The 20614-nt window shown below is 46.2% G+C and overlaps 1 protein-coding gene across 5 annotated transcripts in view; it reads right to left on the bottom strand.

Annotated features, from left to right (window-relative positions):
- ATP11C (ATPase phospholipid transporting 11C (ATP11C blood group)) overlaps positions 1-20614 on the bottom strand; it is an 804025-nt gene that overhangs the window by 318071 nt on the left and 465340 nt on the right. For all 5 annotated transcript variants that reach the window (XM_085607959.1, XM_085607958.1, XM_085607957.1 and 2 more), the window contains exons 9-10: positions 10679-10743; positions 10069-10150 (exon numbers count right to left, since the gene is read on the bottom strand). In XM_085607959.1, the coding sequence (XP_085464085.1) occupies positions 10069-10150; positions 10679-10743 (147 nt within the window). The remainder of the gene's footprint in view (positions 1-10068; positions 10151-10678; positions 10744-20614) is intronic.

Raw genomic sequence — 20614 nt, 5'->3', positions numbered from 1 at the left:
ACCACAATATTTACTGTGTTCAGATGGCTCGCTTAAGAGTCCACCTAGAAAAAATACCCAAGTGGAGATTCCTGTTACAATGGAAGTGGAACTATCTGCACCAATGCACTAGTAGAGAACACTCGGATCATAAAATTAGCTGACCATTAACATTGAGTTGCTTAAGTATATCCTGCCTGATTGCTTCCTACCACGTCAATAAAACGTGTAGCTCAAGGAACAGCCATGAAGGTAGCATGACTTCTCATTTATACAGACATCTCGATTGGAGTTGAAAACATCAGAAAAACTCACCCATCAAAATGCAGAATTTTCACAGTATTTGAAACCAAGCTCTGGCGATGGGCATATGGACGACTCAAATTCCCTTTGATGCACCCTGAAACACCTTATTGACCGAACTCCCTTATGAATAACTTCATTAGATGATAAAACCGGCTTACACTGCGGTGTTGAGGATGTACATTTTTAAAGATAATGGGTAAGAAATTCTTGGATACCCTTACGATCAGCAGGGTTTGGGCAGGTGGTTGAGTATTACTTGGCCAGGCACGTGCACTGTACAGTTCTTTGCCAAAACACCTAACAATTGGGACTTTAGTCACAGATGTTGGCTTGGCCCTTAAATCAAGATTCTTGACCACAATCCAAGACTTGCTATCCAATATAAACAGTATATATTCAATCAAAAACTCACCACAAATGCAAAGCAAAAAAAATGTATGTGTCTTGTAAAGCGCACTGCTGCCCTGAGGCGTCCTGGCGCTGTAGACCGCTGGGGAACCCGTCCTGGCTATCCCTGTGAGATGGTCCCTCCTGGGTATCTCCAAGGTGAAACCAGGCATCGCCGGCGAATGTGGGGGGCCGTTGTGGAGATGAGGCAAGCTAATGCCCAGAGTTGCCGAGTGTGATCCCTGGTTAGAGTAGGCACCGAGGCGAGAATTATCGAGTCCGCTGGCCCTGGTCCACGACCCTGCCGCGCCGGGAATTTAACCCTGGTCCCGGGCCGTCCTCTGCTTCCGGGTCTGCTGCCTCCAACCAGTGAGCCACACCTTCCTACATGCCGAAAAACCTAACATCTTGGGAGGCCAACTGACCACAAACAGCTGGAAGTAAATAGGCAAGAAAAAGAGCCCCAGTACTACTGCTTCTTCAGTTATGCACTCAGAACCTCAAGGACGTTTCCATTACATACTGGGGACAAATAAACACTCCTGCAGATCAGAAAAGAACTGAAGACACATCTCTTCAAAGAGCACTTCATCCACCACAAACAAAGGCCTCTGCCGCAAGACCAAGTTCGATTTTACCCTATACCATCTTCTCAGCTGTACAGTGCTCCCATGTTCACTAGATTTGTTAAAACCTAACAAATACCAATACATTAGATAATAAAAACGTTATGACTGCCAATCTACAAGCTGAAATTACAGCAGGCTTCTGCATGCCTAGACTATTGGAAATCATTCACTTAATCTCAACTATTGCCATAAATTTACTTGGACCTGTGTGAATCAACCAATGTTGGTATATCTAGTGTGAAGTTGTGGTCAGCCCTTTTCACCCTGTTTAGGACTAAGCTTGAAGGTCCTGTTTAAGCTCTGCAGGACAGCCATGCTGCTACATTGCCTGCATAGAAGCACCCAGCAATCCACAGAGATTGGGAGAGCCGACCTACAAACTGGACACTGGCTTAACCTCTCATCAAGCGACCAGAGGCATGTTGTTGAAGAATCAACTTCTACAACACAGGTGTTCATGAACATCCACTGAAACCCTCACCAAAGATTGAGATGTGTTGCCTGAGACATTGACTGCCACATCTGCAAGTGAGAAGGTGGATGGTTATGTCTCTTTTGCACCATCATTTGTGATTTTTATCCTTTTTACGCTCCATTCACCTGCCAACTGTGACAATCAAGCACTCCGATGGCTATAGACTTAGCTGCACCCAGATACTGTTTACAGTCTGTAGCAAGTCAATGTGTTATTGGGTTTGACACTCAAAGGGCAATGAACTTCTATCATAGCCATCAATCTACACACAAACTCAAAACAACGGTTCTTGTCCTTAGTAGGCACCCTTGATGGAGTAGCTGCCACTGGATTTGCTTTGCTCCGTGTTGTTGATACGTTTATGAACATTAGCACTTCAAGAATACTAGAGCTGGGGTCGATTTCATCACTGTATAGTGTTTTATGGATTATTTGGTTACCAGTTTCTGTGGAGATTACTGTCATCATTGTGAGATGCCTCGTTCATTGTTTCAATACTGTGTTACATATGTCAGTGTTTTTGTGTGTGCCCTGTTTACTGCTTATATTCTTACTACATTTAATGAACAAGTTACTTACCTTTGGTAATGCTCACTCTAATGGATACTCTATATAGTCCCAGGTTACGCACCTATTGAATATACCATCAGGTGTCAGAATGGATCCGTAAACTCAAAAGCAGTACTCTGCACAGATGTCATTCTACTCCAGAAGTGATGAACAACAGGCATACAAGTGCCACCCTGGTGGGCAGATATCAGTTGCTAAGGCTTGTCCATTCCTACAGACACACAGCCCATAAACAAATTAGCTTGACCAATTAACAAATCTCCAAGTTTGGGCCGTTTTAAATGGAAAAAGAGCCACTTCACAGAAAGGGGATGTGGGAGAGTCGGTGAGTTATCTGCGTTTATAAGGTGTATCTACCAGAAAGAGCACTACTGAAGCTATGTAGCTTGGTCTTCTGATGGATACTAACCTCAGATTCCTGAATAGATAGCAAAGCAGTGCCTCCCCAGGTGGTGGGGCTGTGGAGTGACTCAGACCAAACATTTCTGCTGGACAAAAGAGTCAAATTACCATCCTGACAGATGCAATAGTGCTTTGTGAACGTGCACACTGATGTCCATGTAGCAACTTGACAGACATCCAGGACAGCAACTCTGTGTGCTAGCATAGTAGTAGCAGGCTTGGACCAAGAGAGATGATCCCTCAATCCTAAAGGAGACTGCTTCTTAGCCAGTTCATATCTATGGATTTTAATGCAGAGGACTATCCAACTGGAGATGGACAATTCCTGCACTGCCTTGCCCTTCTGTTCTGAGAAGTCCACAAAGAGTTGATTGTCCACCCAATGGTCCATGCTACGATCAATCATGAAAATGAGGTCCAAACGATGCAGCTTTTAATCCTCTTTTGAAGCATGAGGTGGGGCAAAGAATGGCGGAAAAGTGATAGATTGCCCGATATGGAAAAGTGTTACTACCTTTGTGAGAAATGGAACTCGAGTTCTCAACACCAGCTTGTCTGGGATGAGCTTTATATAAGGCGGCTGAATAGAGAGGGGCTGCCGCTCACTCACATGCTGAGCTGACGTGATCACACCCAGATAAAACGTTTCAAAAGTCAAGGGACATACTGGACAGCTGGGCATTGGCACAAATGGAGAACCCATTAGAAAAACGAGAACTAAATTGAAGTCCTACTGTGGCATAAAAAATGGTTGTGGTGGAAACATGGGTTGTACACCTTTAAGAAATCTCAACACAACAGATGATTCAAACTAAGAAGGCTGATCTGGCAACCTCAAAAAAAGACAAAAGAGCCAACAAATAGTCTTTAACAGTGCCAATCGCAAGTTCTTGCTAGAACAACGCCAAAATAAACAACAACACTTCAGACAGCTTAGATTGTCAATTCGCTAGGTGTCACGCAAAGCCGCTGACTTATCCCAGCTCACACTGTACACCAATTATGTAGATGGCGGCCTGACTGCCAGAATCACATTAACATCTTCAAGAGAAAGATCAAGGGAGACTATCTGCTGCTGCTCAATCTGTGCATATGGAGGTGCACAGTAGGTACCCCCGGGTGCATGACCCTGCCCTCCTGCAGCAACAGTAGGTCCTCCTGAAGCGTGAAGCGAAGCTCATGCCCAGTATTATTGGATGCCAAACACTCCTGGGCCAATTCGGAGCCATCAGAAATTACTTGGGCCTAGTTGGTCTTGTTCTTCTACAGAACTTAATCCATAGGGGCAAAGGCGGAAAAGGCAGACAGTAGTCCTGAGCTCCATTCAAGGCAAATCTTTCTCTAAGAGAGAGCTTTCTTGGGAACTCTTGGAAGGAAAAAGCTGTAATTGCACATTCTCTGTGGTGAACAGATCGAGACAGAGTCCCCCACATTGTTGGTAAAAGCCCTGCGCAACCCCCTGCTGTAACTGCCATTCGTGATCCGCTAGGCATCGGCGACTGAATTAGTCTGCCTTCCCATTTTAAGATCCAGCCAGGTGGTTCACAAACAGAGAAATGCCCTGGTGAGCCAGCCACTTCCAGAGGCACAAAGCCTTCACGCACAGTTTGATGCAGAACCACATGGTGGTAGTGTTGTCCATGAGGACATGTACCAGCTTCCCTCTGATAGATGGTAGCAAACCCTTCAACCTCAAGCAGATGGCCCGCAGCTCCAGCAAACTGATGCAGGGTCTGCCGGAGACCAGAGTTCTTTGATCTCCACCTTGTCCAGATGGCCTCCCCTTTACAGTAGTGAGGCAACCCTGACCCCTGTCAGCTCTGGGTGTGATAAGGAGAGGGGTCTGCTACTCAACCAAGCGGGGCCTAGCAGCCACCACTACAGACCCTTTAAATTCTCTGAAACCTGGTACCTGTACTGTGCCCACTAGGATTCTCAATACCGCTGTTGAGCCTGCATGTGCCATCTGGTGTGTTGCACTGACAGGTTGCCAAGAGTCCCAGTAGCCTCAACGCGACCCTCACTAAGATCCAGACCAGGGGCTGCAACATTGGGATTGGGGGAAGGTACGAAACTGCACCATTTTCAGGACAGCTCTGATGAATGGGAGTATCTGCGAAGTAGTCATGTGTGACTTCTGCATGTTTATAGAGAACCCCAATGAGGTGAGGTTTGAGCCTGTCTTCAACAGCCAGTCATAGAGGTATGGGAACAATGGCACCACTAACCTCTAAAGATGCGCTGCGACCACTGCCATCACTTTTGTGAACAGTCGAGAGGTAAAAGTAAGGCCAAAGGAGTACATTTCAAACTGCAAATGATCCTGGCACACCGTGAACCACAGGTATCATCTGTTGGCCTGCAGGATTGGAATATGGAAATAGAAGTCCTGTAGGTTCAATGTTACCGTCAGTCTCTGGGATCTAGGGCAGACAAGACCTGGGCCAGAATAAGCTCTGGAATTTTTCCTCCGCTGGAAGGCTTTGAAAGGGTGCAGATATAAAGTAGGATGAAACCGTCCATTGTTCTTCGGCACAAGGAAGTAGTGTAAATAACACTCAGTTCCTATTTCCAAGACCGTAAGCCTCTCTATGGCTAAATGTGCCAAAAAAGCCTGCTTTTCCTGTTGCAAAATGAACATGTGTTCCTCCATCAGCCGCACTGATGGTGTGGCAAGTGCAGCGAAGTAGAAAGAAATAGAAGGGTGTAGTCCCACTTGCCAAGTTGGAGGACCCATGGGTCTAAAGTGATTTCATGCTACCCTTGAAGGAAATATCTGATCCTAACTGCTACAGGGTGGGTGGGTGGTAACTAAAGCAGTTTTGTGGTTGTTGCTGGAGAGGCAGGTGACTAAGTTACATGTTGTTCCCGATACTCAGAACATTTCCTCTGGGTGCCGATACCTTAGCCAAGAAAAGGTGAGCAAGATGTTCTGCTGGTGGCGGGGTCTGGCATTAGTGGTACTCAAAACCCTTAGCATAGCCACAAAAGAGGTTAACTGCTGAGGAAGTTGTCTGGTAGCACACTTTGGCACAACCCTCTTTAAATTGCTACAGGGTTGAGCCCATTTTCTCATCAAAAAGGTGAGCGCCATCAAATGGCATGCTCATTAAAGATGCTTGAGTATTTCCAGAGAAGCCTGTAGGGCTAATCCAGGCGTGGCGTAGAAGCACCACACTTGTGTACATTACTCAACCCAAGCAGTTAGATGTATGGAGGCAAGACAGTATAACACATTTTGTTACATCCAGACCATTCTTCGTGGTTTTGGCTAAAGATGCCTGCAGGTCCTCTGGAACTGCCAGCAGGATTTGGCTAACTGCATACCATAAGGTAGGACTCTAGCGGCCTAGAAAGTGCTAGAAGTGATTGAGTGCAAAGCAAGACTATCAGGTGAAAACATCCCCTTGCCACAAGTTTCCATGAGCTTAGACTCATGGTCAGGAACATTCCACAGGAAAGGTGCTAGCATTGACTTTGCGGGTGAACACCTGGACCACAAGGCTCTCAATATAATCTGTTGTGTCAAAATGTTTGGATCACCCGAGGTCGGTCTTTTGCAATGAGCTACCCGTCCATTTACTGGGGGCCCAGAACATGGCTTTACCCAAGTGTCTAGGAAGGTATAAGTTCAGGTCTCACTGAATGGCAATAGAGGTTCAGCAGGTGCCGGGCCAGCCTCAAGAACCTATGTCAAGACATTACTTTAGACCTCCATTGGAAGGAGCTGTAGTTAAGGACCTCTGCAGCCCCCCTCATGGCCACAACAAAAGACGCCCTCTCTTCAGTGGCAGTACCTGGGAGAGAGACAATTCTAGTGTCTGGGGAAGTGTCCAGACCACTGGCATCCTGTAGTTCAGCGTACCTACTGTCCTCCGTGTATGGAAGGACAAGGTATCGGAGTTGAAGGATTGGTTATAGGCTGCGGCCAGTGAAATCAGCGTGCAGCTTTGGTCGAGTTGAAGCCAGCTCTACTCGGAGACCACTAAAAGTAATGGCACCTATTCTGGTGCTGGCGGAGTCAGGCCTGGCATCAATGATAAGGAAGCAGTGCAAGGAGTGGTGCCTAAAACAAAAGTTAACACCGAAGCCGGTGTAGAACAAAGTGGGGGATCAAGAGACACAGACAGAGCTGAGGGGGGAACCACTGGCAGGGCCAAGGAAAGCAGGCCTCTGCGGATTATTGGGGCCCAAAGGCTGGCCAGAGGTAGCTGGAACCATGCCAAATATGTGTAGCATGGCTCCCCTAAAGGCCTCCATTTACTGCCATGTTGAAAACAGTGCTGCACAAACAAATGATGGATGGAATGCTGAATGAATCATACATTCACTCCCAGTCAAGAAATCTGGGTTAAATCCATCGTTCTTTTGGTCACCATGCCACCCCAGTTTAGACCCAGCCATATGCAAATCAGTCTTGACCCTATGCCACATGGGAACAGTTCAGACCGAACTACCAAGCCAGGTCCTCCTTGGTCCGGAAACAAGCATCCTGGGACCAGTTTCGGGATATTACCCCTAATCAGCCAGGCTAGCTTGAATCCAGTGGCACAGTGAGCAAGGGAACCACAGCTGGGCATACCCAACACACTTATGGCGAAAAGTGCTATGCAAACAAATGGACGGAATGCTGAATGAATCATACATTCACCCCCAGTCAAGAGATCTGGGTTAAATCCAGCCTTCCTTTGCTCACCATGCCACCCCAGTTTAGACCCAGCCATATGCAAATCAGTCTTGATCTTGTGCCTCATGGGAACAGTCCAGACCGAACTGCCAAGCCAGGTCTTCCATTGACTGGAAACAAGCATCCTGGGACCGGTTTTGGGGTATTACCGCTCATCAGCCAGGCTAGCTTGAATCCAGTGACACAGTGAGCAAGGGAACCACGTCTGGCCATACCCATCCCACTTAGGGCAAAAAGTACTACGCAAACAAATGATGGGCGGAATGCTGAATGAATCATACATTCACCCCCAGTCAAGAGATCTGGGTTAACTCCATTGTTCATTTGCTCACCATGCCACCCCAGTTTAGACCCAGCCATATGCAAATCAGTCTTGACCCTGTGCCTCATGGGAAAAGTCCAGACCAAACTGCCAAGCCAGGTCCTCCCTGGACCGGAAACAAGCATCCTGGGACTGGTTTCAGGGTATTACCCCTCATTAGCCAGGCTAGCTTGAATCCAGAGGCACAGTGAGCAAAGGACCCACGTCTGGGCATACCCATCCCACTTAGGACAAAAAGTGCTACGCAAACAATTGATGGACGGAATGCTGAATGAATTATACATTCACCCCCAGTCAAGAGATCTGGGTTAAATCCATTGTTCTTGAAAGCAGGCCCGGAAATTCGGATTGGTTCAAATTTAAATTCGGCTCCTCAGGAGTTTGGGAGTAAGACCTGGAGGTACGCTGACACCACTGCAGCCTCTCTATGAAATGGAGGGCGGCAGAAAGGGGCTGATTACCGCTTTGACGTCTTCTGCTTCTTTTTAAGCTTCCGCAAACACTTCGATAAGGCGTGAGTCTTTGGATGCTTGTCGGAGTAAAGTTTCACCTCACAGTCCCATATGGCCTTCGGTTCATCTGGATACAGTCACTGCAGGCCCTGGAGTCCTGCTCCGATCCCACGCACCAAAGGCATACCTCACGGGGGTGTATTGAAGACATTTGTTTGTGACGCAGACTGTTGGCTGGACAGTGAAACTTTATCAACACTTGATAGATAACTGTGCTCACAGGTGAGAAAGCCTTCAGAATGTGATATTCCAAGATTATATTGTATAGTGTGAGAGGGGGATGGGTGGTAGAGGTGCTACTGGGGGGATGGGGGTACTCTTCTGTTGCCCAAGTGTTACATGGCATTTGTTTTGTCCCTATTTTACCAACAATTAACAGTATATTCCCTGTAAAAGGCAGCTGGGTGGCTAATGGGAAACACGCACCAGCAAACACTGTGCACAGAAGAGACATGGGACGGCCTGACACAGAAGAAAGCACAGCGGTAAAGACAAGAGAGAGAGGAGCGGATGGGATAGATCAAAAAAGAGGGAAAACCCCAGTTAAACAAAATAAAAGAGCAGGAGAGAGGAGAGCATATCAGGCACAGGGAAAGAGAAGGAGAGAGAAATATGGATGTAGAGCAAAGGAAAGACAGGAAAAAGCAGAAAAAAGACAGAGGAGGACTAGAGCAGAGGGCGAGTTGACGAGGGCTTATGGAGAGAAGGTAAAAAGCAAGTGGATGGAGAGAAGAAAGAGAGCAGGGGAAGAAGTGACAGAGGAGAGTTCTACTGATCTTAGTGGGAACCAAGAATTCCTTACCCATGGGGCTTAAAAGTCTACAACCCAACTCTGAGTTCTTTACTGTACGAAAGCGAAGGTTTACCCACACTGGACTCTGGCTATACCTACCGTAGTATACACTTGTTACATCAGCTAAGGAAGTTCTTCACAAGGGAATCAACGGGGATATGAGTCTTACAGATGCACCTCGCCTGTGTTTGGTCTCAAATACTGTGTAAAATTGCAAACCACGCATTTGTGATAAGTGTGTTTTTCTGATTTTGTTATCTCTGATTGAGATGATCGACAAACTGTGGGTAAAAAAGGAAAGACTGATAAGAGGTACAAAGTAGTGGAGACAGACAGCATGAGTGGAGCGGATAGAGATCAGGGGTAGCGGATGGAGAGGGGGACCGCGTCTGTTGTGGAAGTGGGCTATGCCCATGATGGAAGAGCGATGCTCAGAGGAAAAAAGCCGGCAGCAGTTTCCGCAGAAAAATTATGAGCTTATTTTTATTCTAAATTAAACATTGCAAATAACATAAAATCAATCAAAACAGAATACAGCAATTCCAAACAAATCAATTAACGCATCACATTTAAAATGTAATTCAGAAGTTTCATTGCTCATTCAAAAAATTCTACAACACCCACTTTGAAATGTTTCCGATTAGATCGAAAGCTAAAGACATGCAGAATGGCTTGGGATCGCTACTTGTAAAGCTACACGTTTGCTTCAATCCTATTTATATAAAACTTCTAAATGTGACGTTTTGTTCTGCAGGAAACAGATCTTTATAAAAATATTTTACCGCTATTTATATAACACCCAAAATATGTCAACAAAATGTATAACGTTTATTTTATCGAGTTTAAGGATATACGTACGAAACTAAATTAGGGCAGTTGAAAAGAGGTCAACTGGGAATTGCTTTCAAAGCTGAGCTAAAGTGAGCAACACACTGAGATTAAACTAAACAACACATCTTAAGTGTAAAGTAAACAACACACTTCAATACTAAACAGAAGTACTTACTTTTCCACCGCAGAGCGCTTCTGGGACTTCCCTTGGTAGTTCAAAGCCATTTTTGTTTCCATTCCAGTATAGATTGCCACCCCTGTACATCAAAGAGTTTAGGATTAGAGAGTTCATGGCGGAGTACAATGTCTTACAAAGCATTTTATGTTTGCGAAATAAATAAAATGTGAATTTGTTTGCTGTACATTTTTCTGTAGTTTTCTGTATTTTTTGGAGGTTCACTAGTGATTCAGTTGGAAATGGCCAATTTATTTGAAAACCCAACTTCCCCCTGTCACTCCACATCATACCATTCAGTGGATCATATTTCTGGCATTCCTAGACGTTTTATATTTTTATTCCAACCCTTCCAGAAAATTCTGTCAAGTCCCATGCCGTTCCATAGACACTGTCTTTATATTTTAGTATCCTAGGCTGAGAAGATGTATTAAACACTATTCCTGCTGTGACGGAAAAATTGTACTACTACTCTGCATATTTGTGAAGAACCCTTCCAGAAATTGAAAGCTGCTTTTGGTAGGTCTTGGCATTGAGGGATGAGTTCTAGAACGATTTCTGCAATGAATTGCACGTTTCTTCATATATTACACAGCACAACAATGCTTACCATAAACCTTCTTGGTATTCTTCAAAGTAGCACCCTTCAGCAGCAGGTTTTCAGGGCCCAGAGATCTAGAAACCAATACATTCCCAGTATTAATCAATATCCAATGCCTTCAAACATTGACATCAACGAATTTCACTAGTTTGCCCCATGGATTCTTTTGTCTGAAATAACAGCCATGCATCCAGATCATTCATAAGCATTACTGCCCTCTTCTTAGGGTGTTAACAAGTAATAATTGACAGTACAGTAGTTGGGCCGGACTGTATAATTAGAGATGGGTCAATCAACTGTTGCAAATGAAGCAACGAGTGAGCAATATTTTCAAAACATCCACACAACCTGATCCTAAATGCATTCGAAGAAGCCTACTGTGACCTTCTGCATCAGGACCTTTCCTCACTTTATTACTTGACTTAACATGCAGGCAAACAACTAGCTAATGCAAGCAACCCAGGCCTTTTTTATTGCCAGAGCCAATCTCATCGTTCCAAAGAGGAAGCCGTTTTGTTATTCATCCATCAAAATCAGACCTGTGAATTCCATATTAAGGGAAGGGACAGCTTCTTCCTATTTTGAGGGCAGTCAGCATTGCAACCGAACAATGCTGCGTTCCAGCTTTGGGTTCACCCTACGGGATAGTGCAGTGCTGATGGTGAAGTCTCCTTTGCAAATGGCTTACAGCAAAAAGTCCTTTTATACAAATTTAATGAAAAAATAATGTAAAAGTTCAAATACAATTCCCACAGATGGCATTTCTATCACAGGCAGGAGACCTGTGAAGGAAGGAAGTCTCTTTCAGCAAGACGGTTCGACCTGACATCCTTGGTGTGGTATTCCACCACACATTTTGTCTTCACTCTCTGATATTGGCCTAACTTGTTTTTGTTGGGATTAGGATTCTGTGCACGTTACTCCTGCCAATACGTGCTAAGGTGCTTGTGCCCTCTACTTGAAACATAGTAACATTGGCCTATATCACATTGGCATATTTAATTTACTTATAAGTCCCTGGTAAATGGTAATCCATGTACACAGGGCCCGTAAATTAAATGCTACTAGAGGGAAGCAGCACCCAGTGTGCCACCCACTAAAGTAGCCCTGCAAAACATGTCTTAGGCCTGCCACTGTAGCCTGCATAGCTGTTTTAATCTGCTATGGCACTGTTGTAAGGTCTATCCTCCCATAGACGAACACTGGGTTTCCTTATTACATTTAATTAAGTGCTAACTTCAGATTGGGAGCAGCTAAAGACATGCTGTTTCCATTTAAATGAATGGTAATTTTAAATCCTCTTTAATGGCGAAGACGGATTTAGAGCTACAACTTTAGTGTGCCTTTCTGCCACTGTCCCAAGTCACATAACTGTGAATGGCTCTGCTGTTGCAGGTTATGTATTTCTTCCAGCCAGTGAAACAAGGGAAGCCTAGGTATGAGGGGAAAGGATCCTCTTTACAGGATGGTTGGGGAAGAACTATGCTCTGCCGTGATTACACTTCAGAGGCTCTGCCGACAGCACACACACAGGAACCTGACACCAGACCTGCCCTTGCCTTGGTTGCCTTAGACAGTTTGGAGAAAGGACAAGGGGAAGAGGAAGAATGGAGCAGAACCAGTTTGAGGGTAAGTCAGGGATTTCTCCGACCCCACAAAAACCGGCACCAGGTATAAAAATGAGAACCTGAAAACCTCTCATCAGAACGCATCTGGACCTGAGGAAGATTCAGAAGAAGGACTCCCCACTGCCAGAAGGACTGCCCGCTGCTGGAAGGAATGCCCTGCTGTTTGAAGAAGCAAGATTTGATCTGCTTGCCTTCATCCCAGAGGGACTCCAAGGGTCAGTTGGCTGACTTCCTGTGTGAGGTACACAACAAGGTTCCAGAGGCTTTCCTGCAATGCTCAGCTGACCAGCACCAACTGGACCTGCCTGAGCCCTGCCGCTGGCCTGTGCTGGAGTGAGTCCCGATCCTAATGAGGTACCCCCCCCAGGTCCTGAACCTTTGGACTGCATCAGTTTGAACTCCTCCTCAAGAAAAAGTGAAAAGCCTGAAGCTTGGGCTCCTCATGACAGTAAAGTGATCTCTTAGCCCGAGAATCAACTGCCCAAGACAACAGTCAATGTGAAGCTCCAGCAAGACCTGCTCTTCCCACCGACAGAAACCGCTTGCTACAACCAGAAATAGCCTGTGACCAAGGCGTTGCTTCGCCAAAACGAATCAGGTGTTTTTGTTGCTAAATAAATCACGTTTCAGTTAACTTGCAATATTAGAGTGCGGGCCTTTCTTTTATGTGAAGAGAAGTTGTTCTGTATATACAGAAACGGGTTACGCTGACCAAGCAACAGCAATAAATCTTTGAAGCAACCATAGTGGTCTGTGTCTTTTTCTGCACCTTGTTGTGTATACAAGAAATCGATATAGAGATATATATATATATTCACTGAAAAAACCATAGGTTTCAGGCACGTTATAGTTAGAAATTAGCATTTAAAAAGCCTTAGAAATTCACTGAAAAAAACATAGGTTTTCGGGAAAGTTATAGTTAGTTGGACATTTCACTCGTATAAAACCATAGAAATTCCCCCGTTATAGTTAGTTCAGCTAACTATAACTCGCGCCCCGCAATGCACTGCTGATGACATCACATATTACATCACTCATGACATGGTCAGTGACATCACTGATGACATCATCCAGTAACTGTGTGTTTCTGTAAAGTTTAAATATGTTTAATATATATAGGGAAAGGCGTATTGAAGAATGAGTGGGTGTATAAGTGTCTGAATGGATGATTTAGTAGGTGCGTGACTGACCCTATAAGTGAGTAATTAAACTGATCTTACTGAATGCATGGGTTAGTGAGTAAACTGTGTGAATGTCTGTATCTGTCTGTCTGTTGGTGTGTAAGCGGCTGCATGGGTTAGTGAATAGCTACATGAGTGTCTATATGGGTAACTGATTGGTTGTCGGAGTATCTGTATGGGTGCCTGAGTGTTTGTGTGGGTGGGGTGTGTTTGACTCTGTACATAGATGTGTGAGTGGGTGATTCACTGGGTGCATGGCTTCAAGAGTGCATCTGTGATGGACTGTATGGGTGGATGAGTGTGTGTATGGGTGTGTTAGTGAGTGAATGTATATCTCAGTTGTATATGTGTGGGTAACTACATATGTGAAAGGCAGCATATATGTGTGCTGGAGTATATAAATCGATATAAGTGAGAGTGTGTGATTGTGAGAGTGGCTGTATGGATGAGTCTGTGCTTGTATCAGTGATTGTATAAGAGCGGAAGTATGTGCTAGTATTTGTACGAGTAAGTGAGCTGGTGTGTGTACAACTGTATAGGTGAGTAAATGGCAGTGTGATTAATTATTTGCATGACTGACTAGGTGTGTGAGTACCTCTATGGATGAGTGGGGGTGTGTGAGTTTCTATATAGGTGTATGAGTGCATATGATAGTCCTGTACTGAGTGACCATCAGTATGAATGACTGTACGGGTGAGTCAGTGGATGTGGATGTGTGTGTAAACCTAAGAATCAGTGAGTGTGTATGTAGTTATTGCTGTAGGAGTGTCTATGGTTTTGAGAATGGCAGTCTGTAATTTAGAGTGGGTGTATCAAAGGTTATATTAGGTTGTGAGAAGATGCATAAAATTATCACATGGATGATGTCATCAGTGATGTCATTTGAGATGTCATCAGTGATGTCACTGACCATGTCATGAGTGATGTAATATGTGTTGTCATCAGCAGTGCATTGCGGGGGCGCGAGTTATAGTTAGCTGAGCTAACTATAACGGGGGAATTTCTATGGTTTTATACGAGTGAAATGTCCAACTAACTATAACTTTCTCTAAAACCTATGGTTTTTCAGTGACTTTCGAAGGTTTTTTAACCCCTTCAGTGCCCATGACGAGCTGGACTCGTCATGGGCCGCGGTGGCGCTGTGCCCATGACGAGTCCAGCTCGTCATAGACCCCGCCCGCTAATGCAACGGCCGGCACTGGGCGGGGAAAGGGGCGGGCACTGAAGGGGTTAAATGCTAATTTCTAACTATAACGTGCCTGAAACCTATGTTTTTTTCAGTGTTTCTAACTAGCTAGTTTCTAACTATGCCTACAGAGGTAGGGCATGTGAAGAAAGAAGACAAAACGCAAAGAAAGAAGCAAAAGAAATGCAGAAAGAAACAACAGAAGTCCACGAAGACGAAGAAAAGTGCAGGAAGAAGCAGGACATGTACAGAAAGAACCAACAGAGGAGCAGAAAGAGGCCTTGTTGCAAAATCATCCTGTGCCCACAACTTTTTCAGACAGGTACTGGTGGTTACTGACTCTGACTAACCAGGCCTAGAGCCTGTGCTATGCTAAAAGACACTTAGGATACTGTGAAAACACCTACATACACTAGGGAACACTATGCGTTGGGGTACCCCTGTGATTAGCATGACCTTCTCTGTAAGGCCCTAGTACATAATAGGGCAGGGGGATTGAAACTACCTCTTAAAACACGCTACGGGCTTCAGTGGTGAAGGGAGGGGGGGGTCCTGAGGTGACATGTGCAAACACGCCCTGTGGCTGTTTTAAGTTGGGAGATTAAGTCCCCTTGAATCCTGATGATTCCTGGGGTCCAACTAGCCAACCAGGTACCTCCAGTAAGCGCCACAGAGCTGCGCTGCAGAGAGGTCTAAAAAGGGGCGTGGCCTGGCCCACCTCTCTGCAACGCAGTGCAGTGGCGCTTACTGGCGGTACCTAGTGGGGTTATTGACCCCCAGGGACCCTCAGGATTCAATAGGAATTAATTCCCCAACTTTCAATGCACCACAGGGCGTGTTTGCACACATGGCACCTCAGGCCCCACCCCCTCCCTTCACCACTGTGCAAACGCGCCCCATGGCGCGTTTTAAGTTGAGGGATAAAGTCCCCTTCAATCCTGAGGGCGCCTGGGGGCCAACTAGCCTACCAGGTACCTCCAGTAAGCACCACAGAGCTACGTTGCAGAGAGGTGTAAAAAGGGGCATGGCCTGGAACACCTCTCTGCAACGCAGCGCAGTAGCACTTACTGGAAGCACCTGGTGGGCTAGTTGGACCCCAGGGGCCCCCAGGATTGAAAGGGAATTAATTCCCCAACTTTAAACACGCCACAGGGAGTGTTTGCACACATGTCACCTCAGGCCCCGCCCCCTCCCTTCACCATTGTGCAAATGCGCCCCGTGGCGCGTTTTAAGTTGGGAGATTAAGTTGCCTTGAATCCTGAGGGTCCCTGGGGTCCAACTAGCTCACGCGGTACCTCCAGTAAGCGCCACAGAGCTGCGTTGCAGAGAGGTGTAAAAAGGGGCATGGCCTGGACCACCTCTCTGCAACGCAGCCCTGTGGCGCTTACTGGAGGGCTAGTTGTCCCCCAGGGACCCCCAGCATTAAAAGGGAATTAATTCCCCAACTTAAAACACTCCACAGGGCGCGTTTGCAGAGTGTTGCTGGGAGAGGGTGGGGACTCCGGCATGATCGCGAGTGTGTGGCCCCCCTTCTTTTTAGTGTTTTTGGGCCCTGGGGACCCCATTCCCCAGGGCCTGACCCCCAGTTTAAAAAAAATATATATATATTAACAGGAAGGGGGCTGCGAGGGCCCCCCTCCCCATGCCAATTCCTGGCCAATTCCGGGCCCCGGCACGGTCCCATCCAGCTCCCAGCCTCCTGCAGGAGCCAGCATTGCTTTTCCACACAGGGAGCTGCTAAGATGCAGCTCCCCGTGAGGAAAAGCAATCTGGTTTGAATTTTGGAAGAGAGAGCAGGTTTCCTGCTCTCTCTTCCAAAATCCAAAGCAGAGTTTGCTATGACAGGGCATGAGCCGCGAGTCTCCCGCCCTGCCATAGCAAGCTGCAGTGTCCCGGGGGTGGGCACCCCGGGACACTGCAGGAGCTGGCCCTGGGGAGTGGCGGTCCCCAGGGTCATCATAGGCTCCAGGAGGGGGTGCCGTGCGGCTCCCCTCCCGACATCTGAACAGCCAGCGGAGGTGGTGGTCCCCTGGGCTCGGGTGGCCGTTACGGACCCCCAAATTTAAATATTAGTGCCCTGGGGAGGTGGCGGTCCCTGGGACGTGTGGGGGGGCTCAAGCCCCCCCCCCCCACAGGTATATTTAAAAAAAAACAAAGAAGCCCCGGGGTTGGCGGTCCCCGGGGCTGCGGGGGGCAGTGTGCCCCCCGCAATTATAATTACTGAGAGACCAGAGGGTGGCGGTCCCCGGGGTATGGGGGGGCCTTAGAAGCCCCCCGACTTAAAAAAACAAGCCCCATGGGTGGCGGTCCCGGGGGCTGCGGGGGGGCCATGTGCCCCCCGCAAATATTTATGCAAAGCCCCAGAGGGTGGCGGAACCCGGGGCAGTGTGGGGGAGATTGGCCCCCCCACACACTTTTTTACTGCCTCCGGTACCTTCAATTAAACGAAGCGTGGGAGCCCGCGCTTTATTTTTATTAATTTTCGCGGCCGGATCCGCGGATCCTCCGCGCATCTTGCCTATTAAAAAAAAATTGCTTTTCTTGGCCCTGGGGGTCCTTGTGGGACCCCCTAAGCAGGCCTAAGGGGTCAGGGTGTTTCTACCCTGCCCCCTTTTCTTGTTTTACGCGTTTGTTTCCCTGGTTTCTTGTGCCTCGGTTCTACCGAGGCACAAGATGGCTGCCAACACTTCCTGGTTTGGCGTGTTGACAGCCAATTAGAATACAGCTCGTGGTCGGGAGGGTGCGCTGATCCTCCATACCTCTAAATATCAAAACTTTTATTTTTGCTTTTCTCAGCAACTACTGAACGGATTTACATCATTTAAAAAAAAGGATGCTTTCTGAAGCAAGCACTACCTTTTTGCCAAATTTGGTGTAATTCCGTTCAGCAGTTCCAGCTGTAGCCGTGTCTAAAGTTTCCTATGGGAAATTGATTTTCCGACTTCTATTTTTTTAATTTCTCAGGAACTACTGATAGGATTTACACCATTTAAAAAAAAAGGTCTCTTTCTGAACCAAGGGCTACCTTTTTGCCAAATGTGGTGTAATTCCGTTCAGCAGTTCGGGCTGTAGTCGTGTCTAAAGTTTCCTATGGGAAATAACATGAAGAAAACACGTTTTGGGACCCCCCTTTTTGCTCGGCCCCCGCTTGGCGAATCACCCCGAAACTTTTAGCATAAGAGCTGATCGGAGCAGGCCATAAGTTTTGAAAATTTTGCGAAGATTCGTCAGCCGGTGCCAAAGTTAATGTGAAAACAAAAACAGAGTTTCCTATGTAAACTAGGTCCTAACTACAACTACCTACTGGCGACCGCCAGTAGGTAATATATATATATACATATATCAAAATAACTTCTCTTCATATAAAGGAAAGCGCAAACTCTAATAGTGCTAGTGAAGCGAAATGTGATTTATTTACCAAGAAAAACACCTGATGCATTTCTATGAAGCAACGCCTTGGTGACGGGCCATTTCCGGTTGTCGCAGGCGATTGCGGTCAGTAAACCAGATGAACTACCCAGAGATAGAGATATATATATATATATATATCCAAGAAAGAAGCAGCAAAATCTGGGTAGTTCCCATCTTTAAATGGAGAGCAGCTCCTGAATAGAGCACCCTACAACACCAGCGACACCTTTATGTCAAAATCGTTAAGTATGTATTAGCACAGTGCCATCCACGCAGAGATAGAAAAAGAACAAAGTCTTTTGCCATTTCTACAGCAAAGTGTTTAAGCATAGCATTAGAACAGTGGCATCCACGCTGAGCTGTAAAATGACAAAAGCTTTTTACCACTCCAGGCACAGTATTGCAGTTTTAAATTGGTTAAATACCAACGAGTTAACCTGAAATTAATAAAGTTTCGCTATCATTATAGCTCTTAAGAGAGATTTAGCTTTGTCCAGACACAAGGGAGCAACCAGTATAGGTCAAAACAATACACTTTCAGGCAGATAACTCTGGGTAGTTCCCAATTTTAAGTGGAGAGCACCTCATGTATAGAGCACCCTACAACACCAGCAACACCCTAAATTTGCTCACCTCAAATATCAGCTTTTCTATCAAAATCTTTAAGCATAGGATTAGCACAGTGCCACCCACGCTGAGACAGAAAAGGAACAAAGTATTTTACCATTTCTACAGCAGTGTCAGGTGTTGCTTTTAATTATTTCAGGTTGTTTGGTTGTATTTTACCAATTGAAAGCTGTAATACTGTGCATGGAGTGGTAAAAGGCTTTTGGGATTTTATAGCTTAGCATGGAAGGTACTGTACCAAACCTAAGCTTAAACATTTTGCTGTCGAAATGGCAAAAGTCTTTGTCCCTTTTCTGTCTGTGCTAACGGTTGAGGGGGCCCTCACACTGCAGAATTCAGCACGGTGCAGCTGCTTAACACACAATGAAACCTCCTTTGAGGTATGCCTTCAGGGTGGGGGCAACCGAGGCAACCGAAGAGGCGCTTGATACGCGTTGTTCTCACAGGGAGCCATGCGCTGACCTTGGCTACAGCACCACGGTGTTTGTAGGATTCAAACGACAGGTCCCTCACTCGCCTTCCAAAGTATGCTGCTGATCAGGCATCCTTCTGGGCCATGGTTACATGTTACCAGACTCACCAGTGGCAGAGTCTCCTGGTAACGGTAAACACGGGGTGTCTTGTTCTTGCCCTGAGACTTCTTTAAGCAGGAGGACAAGTCAACAAGCCATTGGAGAATACTTGGGGGCACACATGAAGCAGTAGGCAGGCAGCCCAGCCCAAGAAGGTCCTTGGCAAAGTGGCAGGCCCTCCAGGAGCCCGACAGGCAGCAGGCTAGTACAACAAAGCAGGTAGTCCTTATGGTGGTTCCTCCTGGCAGCACAGCAGTCCTCTTGCAATGTGTAGCTTGTGTAACTAGCAGCGTCTAGTTACACCCCCAAGCAGTGTCTGAAAACATGGGGTCAGAGCCCCTGTACTTATACTCAAGATAGTTTTTGATCAAGGGATGACTTTAAAGGAACCCTTAGAAGTGTGCAACAATCCCTTTCAACCCAGCCTTGGCACCAGATAATCAGTATATGGTAAATCAGCCCTTTGTGTGAAGGCAGGACACAACCTATATAAATTTAAAGTGTGAACAACCTCTCCCTCTCCCAGGCCACGAAGTCCATTAGTATGCAGAGGAATGCAGATGTATCCCTGTCACACCCAGCCTTTCCTGTGTTGTGGCTGTCTGGAAAGTATGCACCAAGTGTAGCTGTCATCCTAGCTCGGACGTGTATTGAAGTCAGGCTACAAAGATGTTATATTCTATGTTCAAGTTTCAGTTATTGCTGAGTGGATCACTACAAAAGAGTCATAAGCACGGGTAAATGCCCACTTTCTAAAAGTGGCATTTCTAAAATAGTAATGTAATATCCAACTACACCAGCAAGCAAGGATTAATCACCACTATTCTAAATATACCAAACGTGGCAAAGCCACTCCTTTCTGATCAGGAATTACCACTTGCATGTGTATGAGGGAATTCCCAATATAAGTATATGAGAGGAGTAGGCTTCACAGCAGTGAAAAGCAAAATAGGCTGTTTGTCACTACTATGACATGCTACACATAAAGGCACATGTTCTACCTTTTACGTACACAGCACCCAGCCCACAGGGCTACCAGGGCCTACCTTAGAGGCGATCTATGTGTAATAAAAGTGGAGTTTAAAGCTTGGCAAGTACTTTTAAATGCCAAGTTGAAGTGGCAGTAAACTGCACATGCAGGCCCTGTGGTGGCAGACCTGAGACAGGTTTGAAAGGCTACTTTATGTGGGTGGCACAAGCAGTGCAGCAGGCCCTCTAGCAGCATTTAATTTACAGGCCCTGGGTATATGGGATACCACTTTACAAGGGACTTATAAGAAAATCAAATATGCCAAACAGGTGTAAACCAAACATACCATGTTTAGAGGAGAGAGCACATG

The sequence above is a fragment of the Triturus cristatus genome, chromosome 5_2 (assembly GCF_964204655.1).
Source record: "Triturus cristatus chromosome 5_2, aTriCri1.1, whole genome shotgun sequence".
Lineage (NCBI taxonomy): Eukaryota > Metazoa > Chordata > Amphibia > Caudata > Salamandridae > Triturus > Triturus cristatus.
This window is presented reverse-complemented; position numbering and strand designations above follow the sequence as displayed.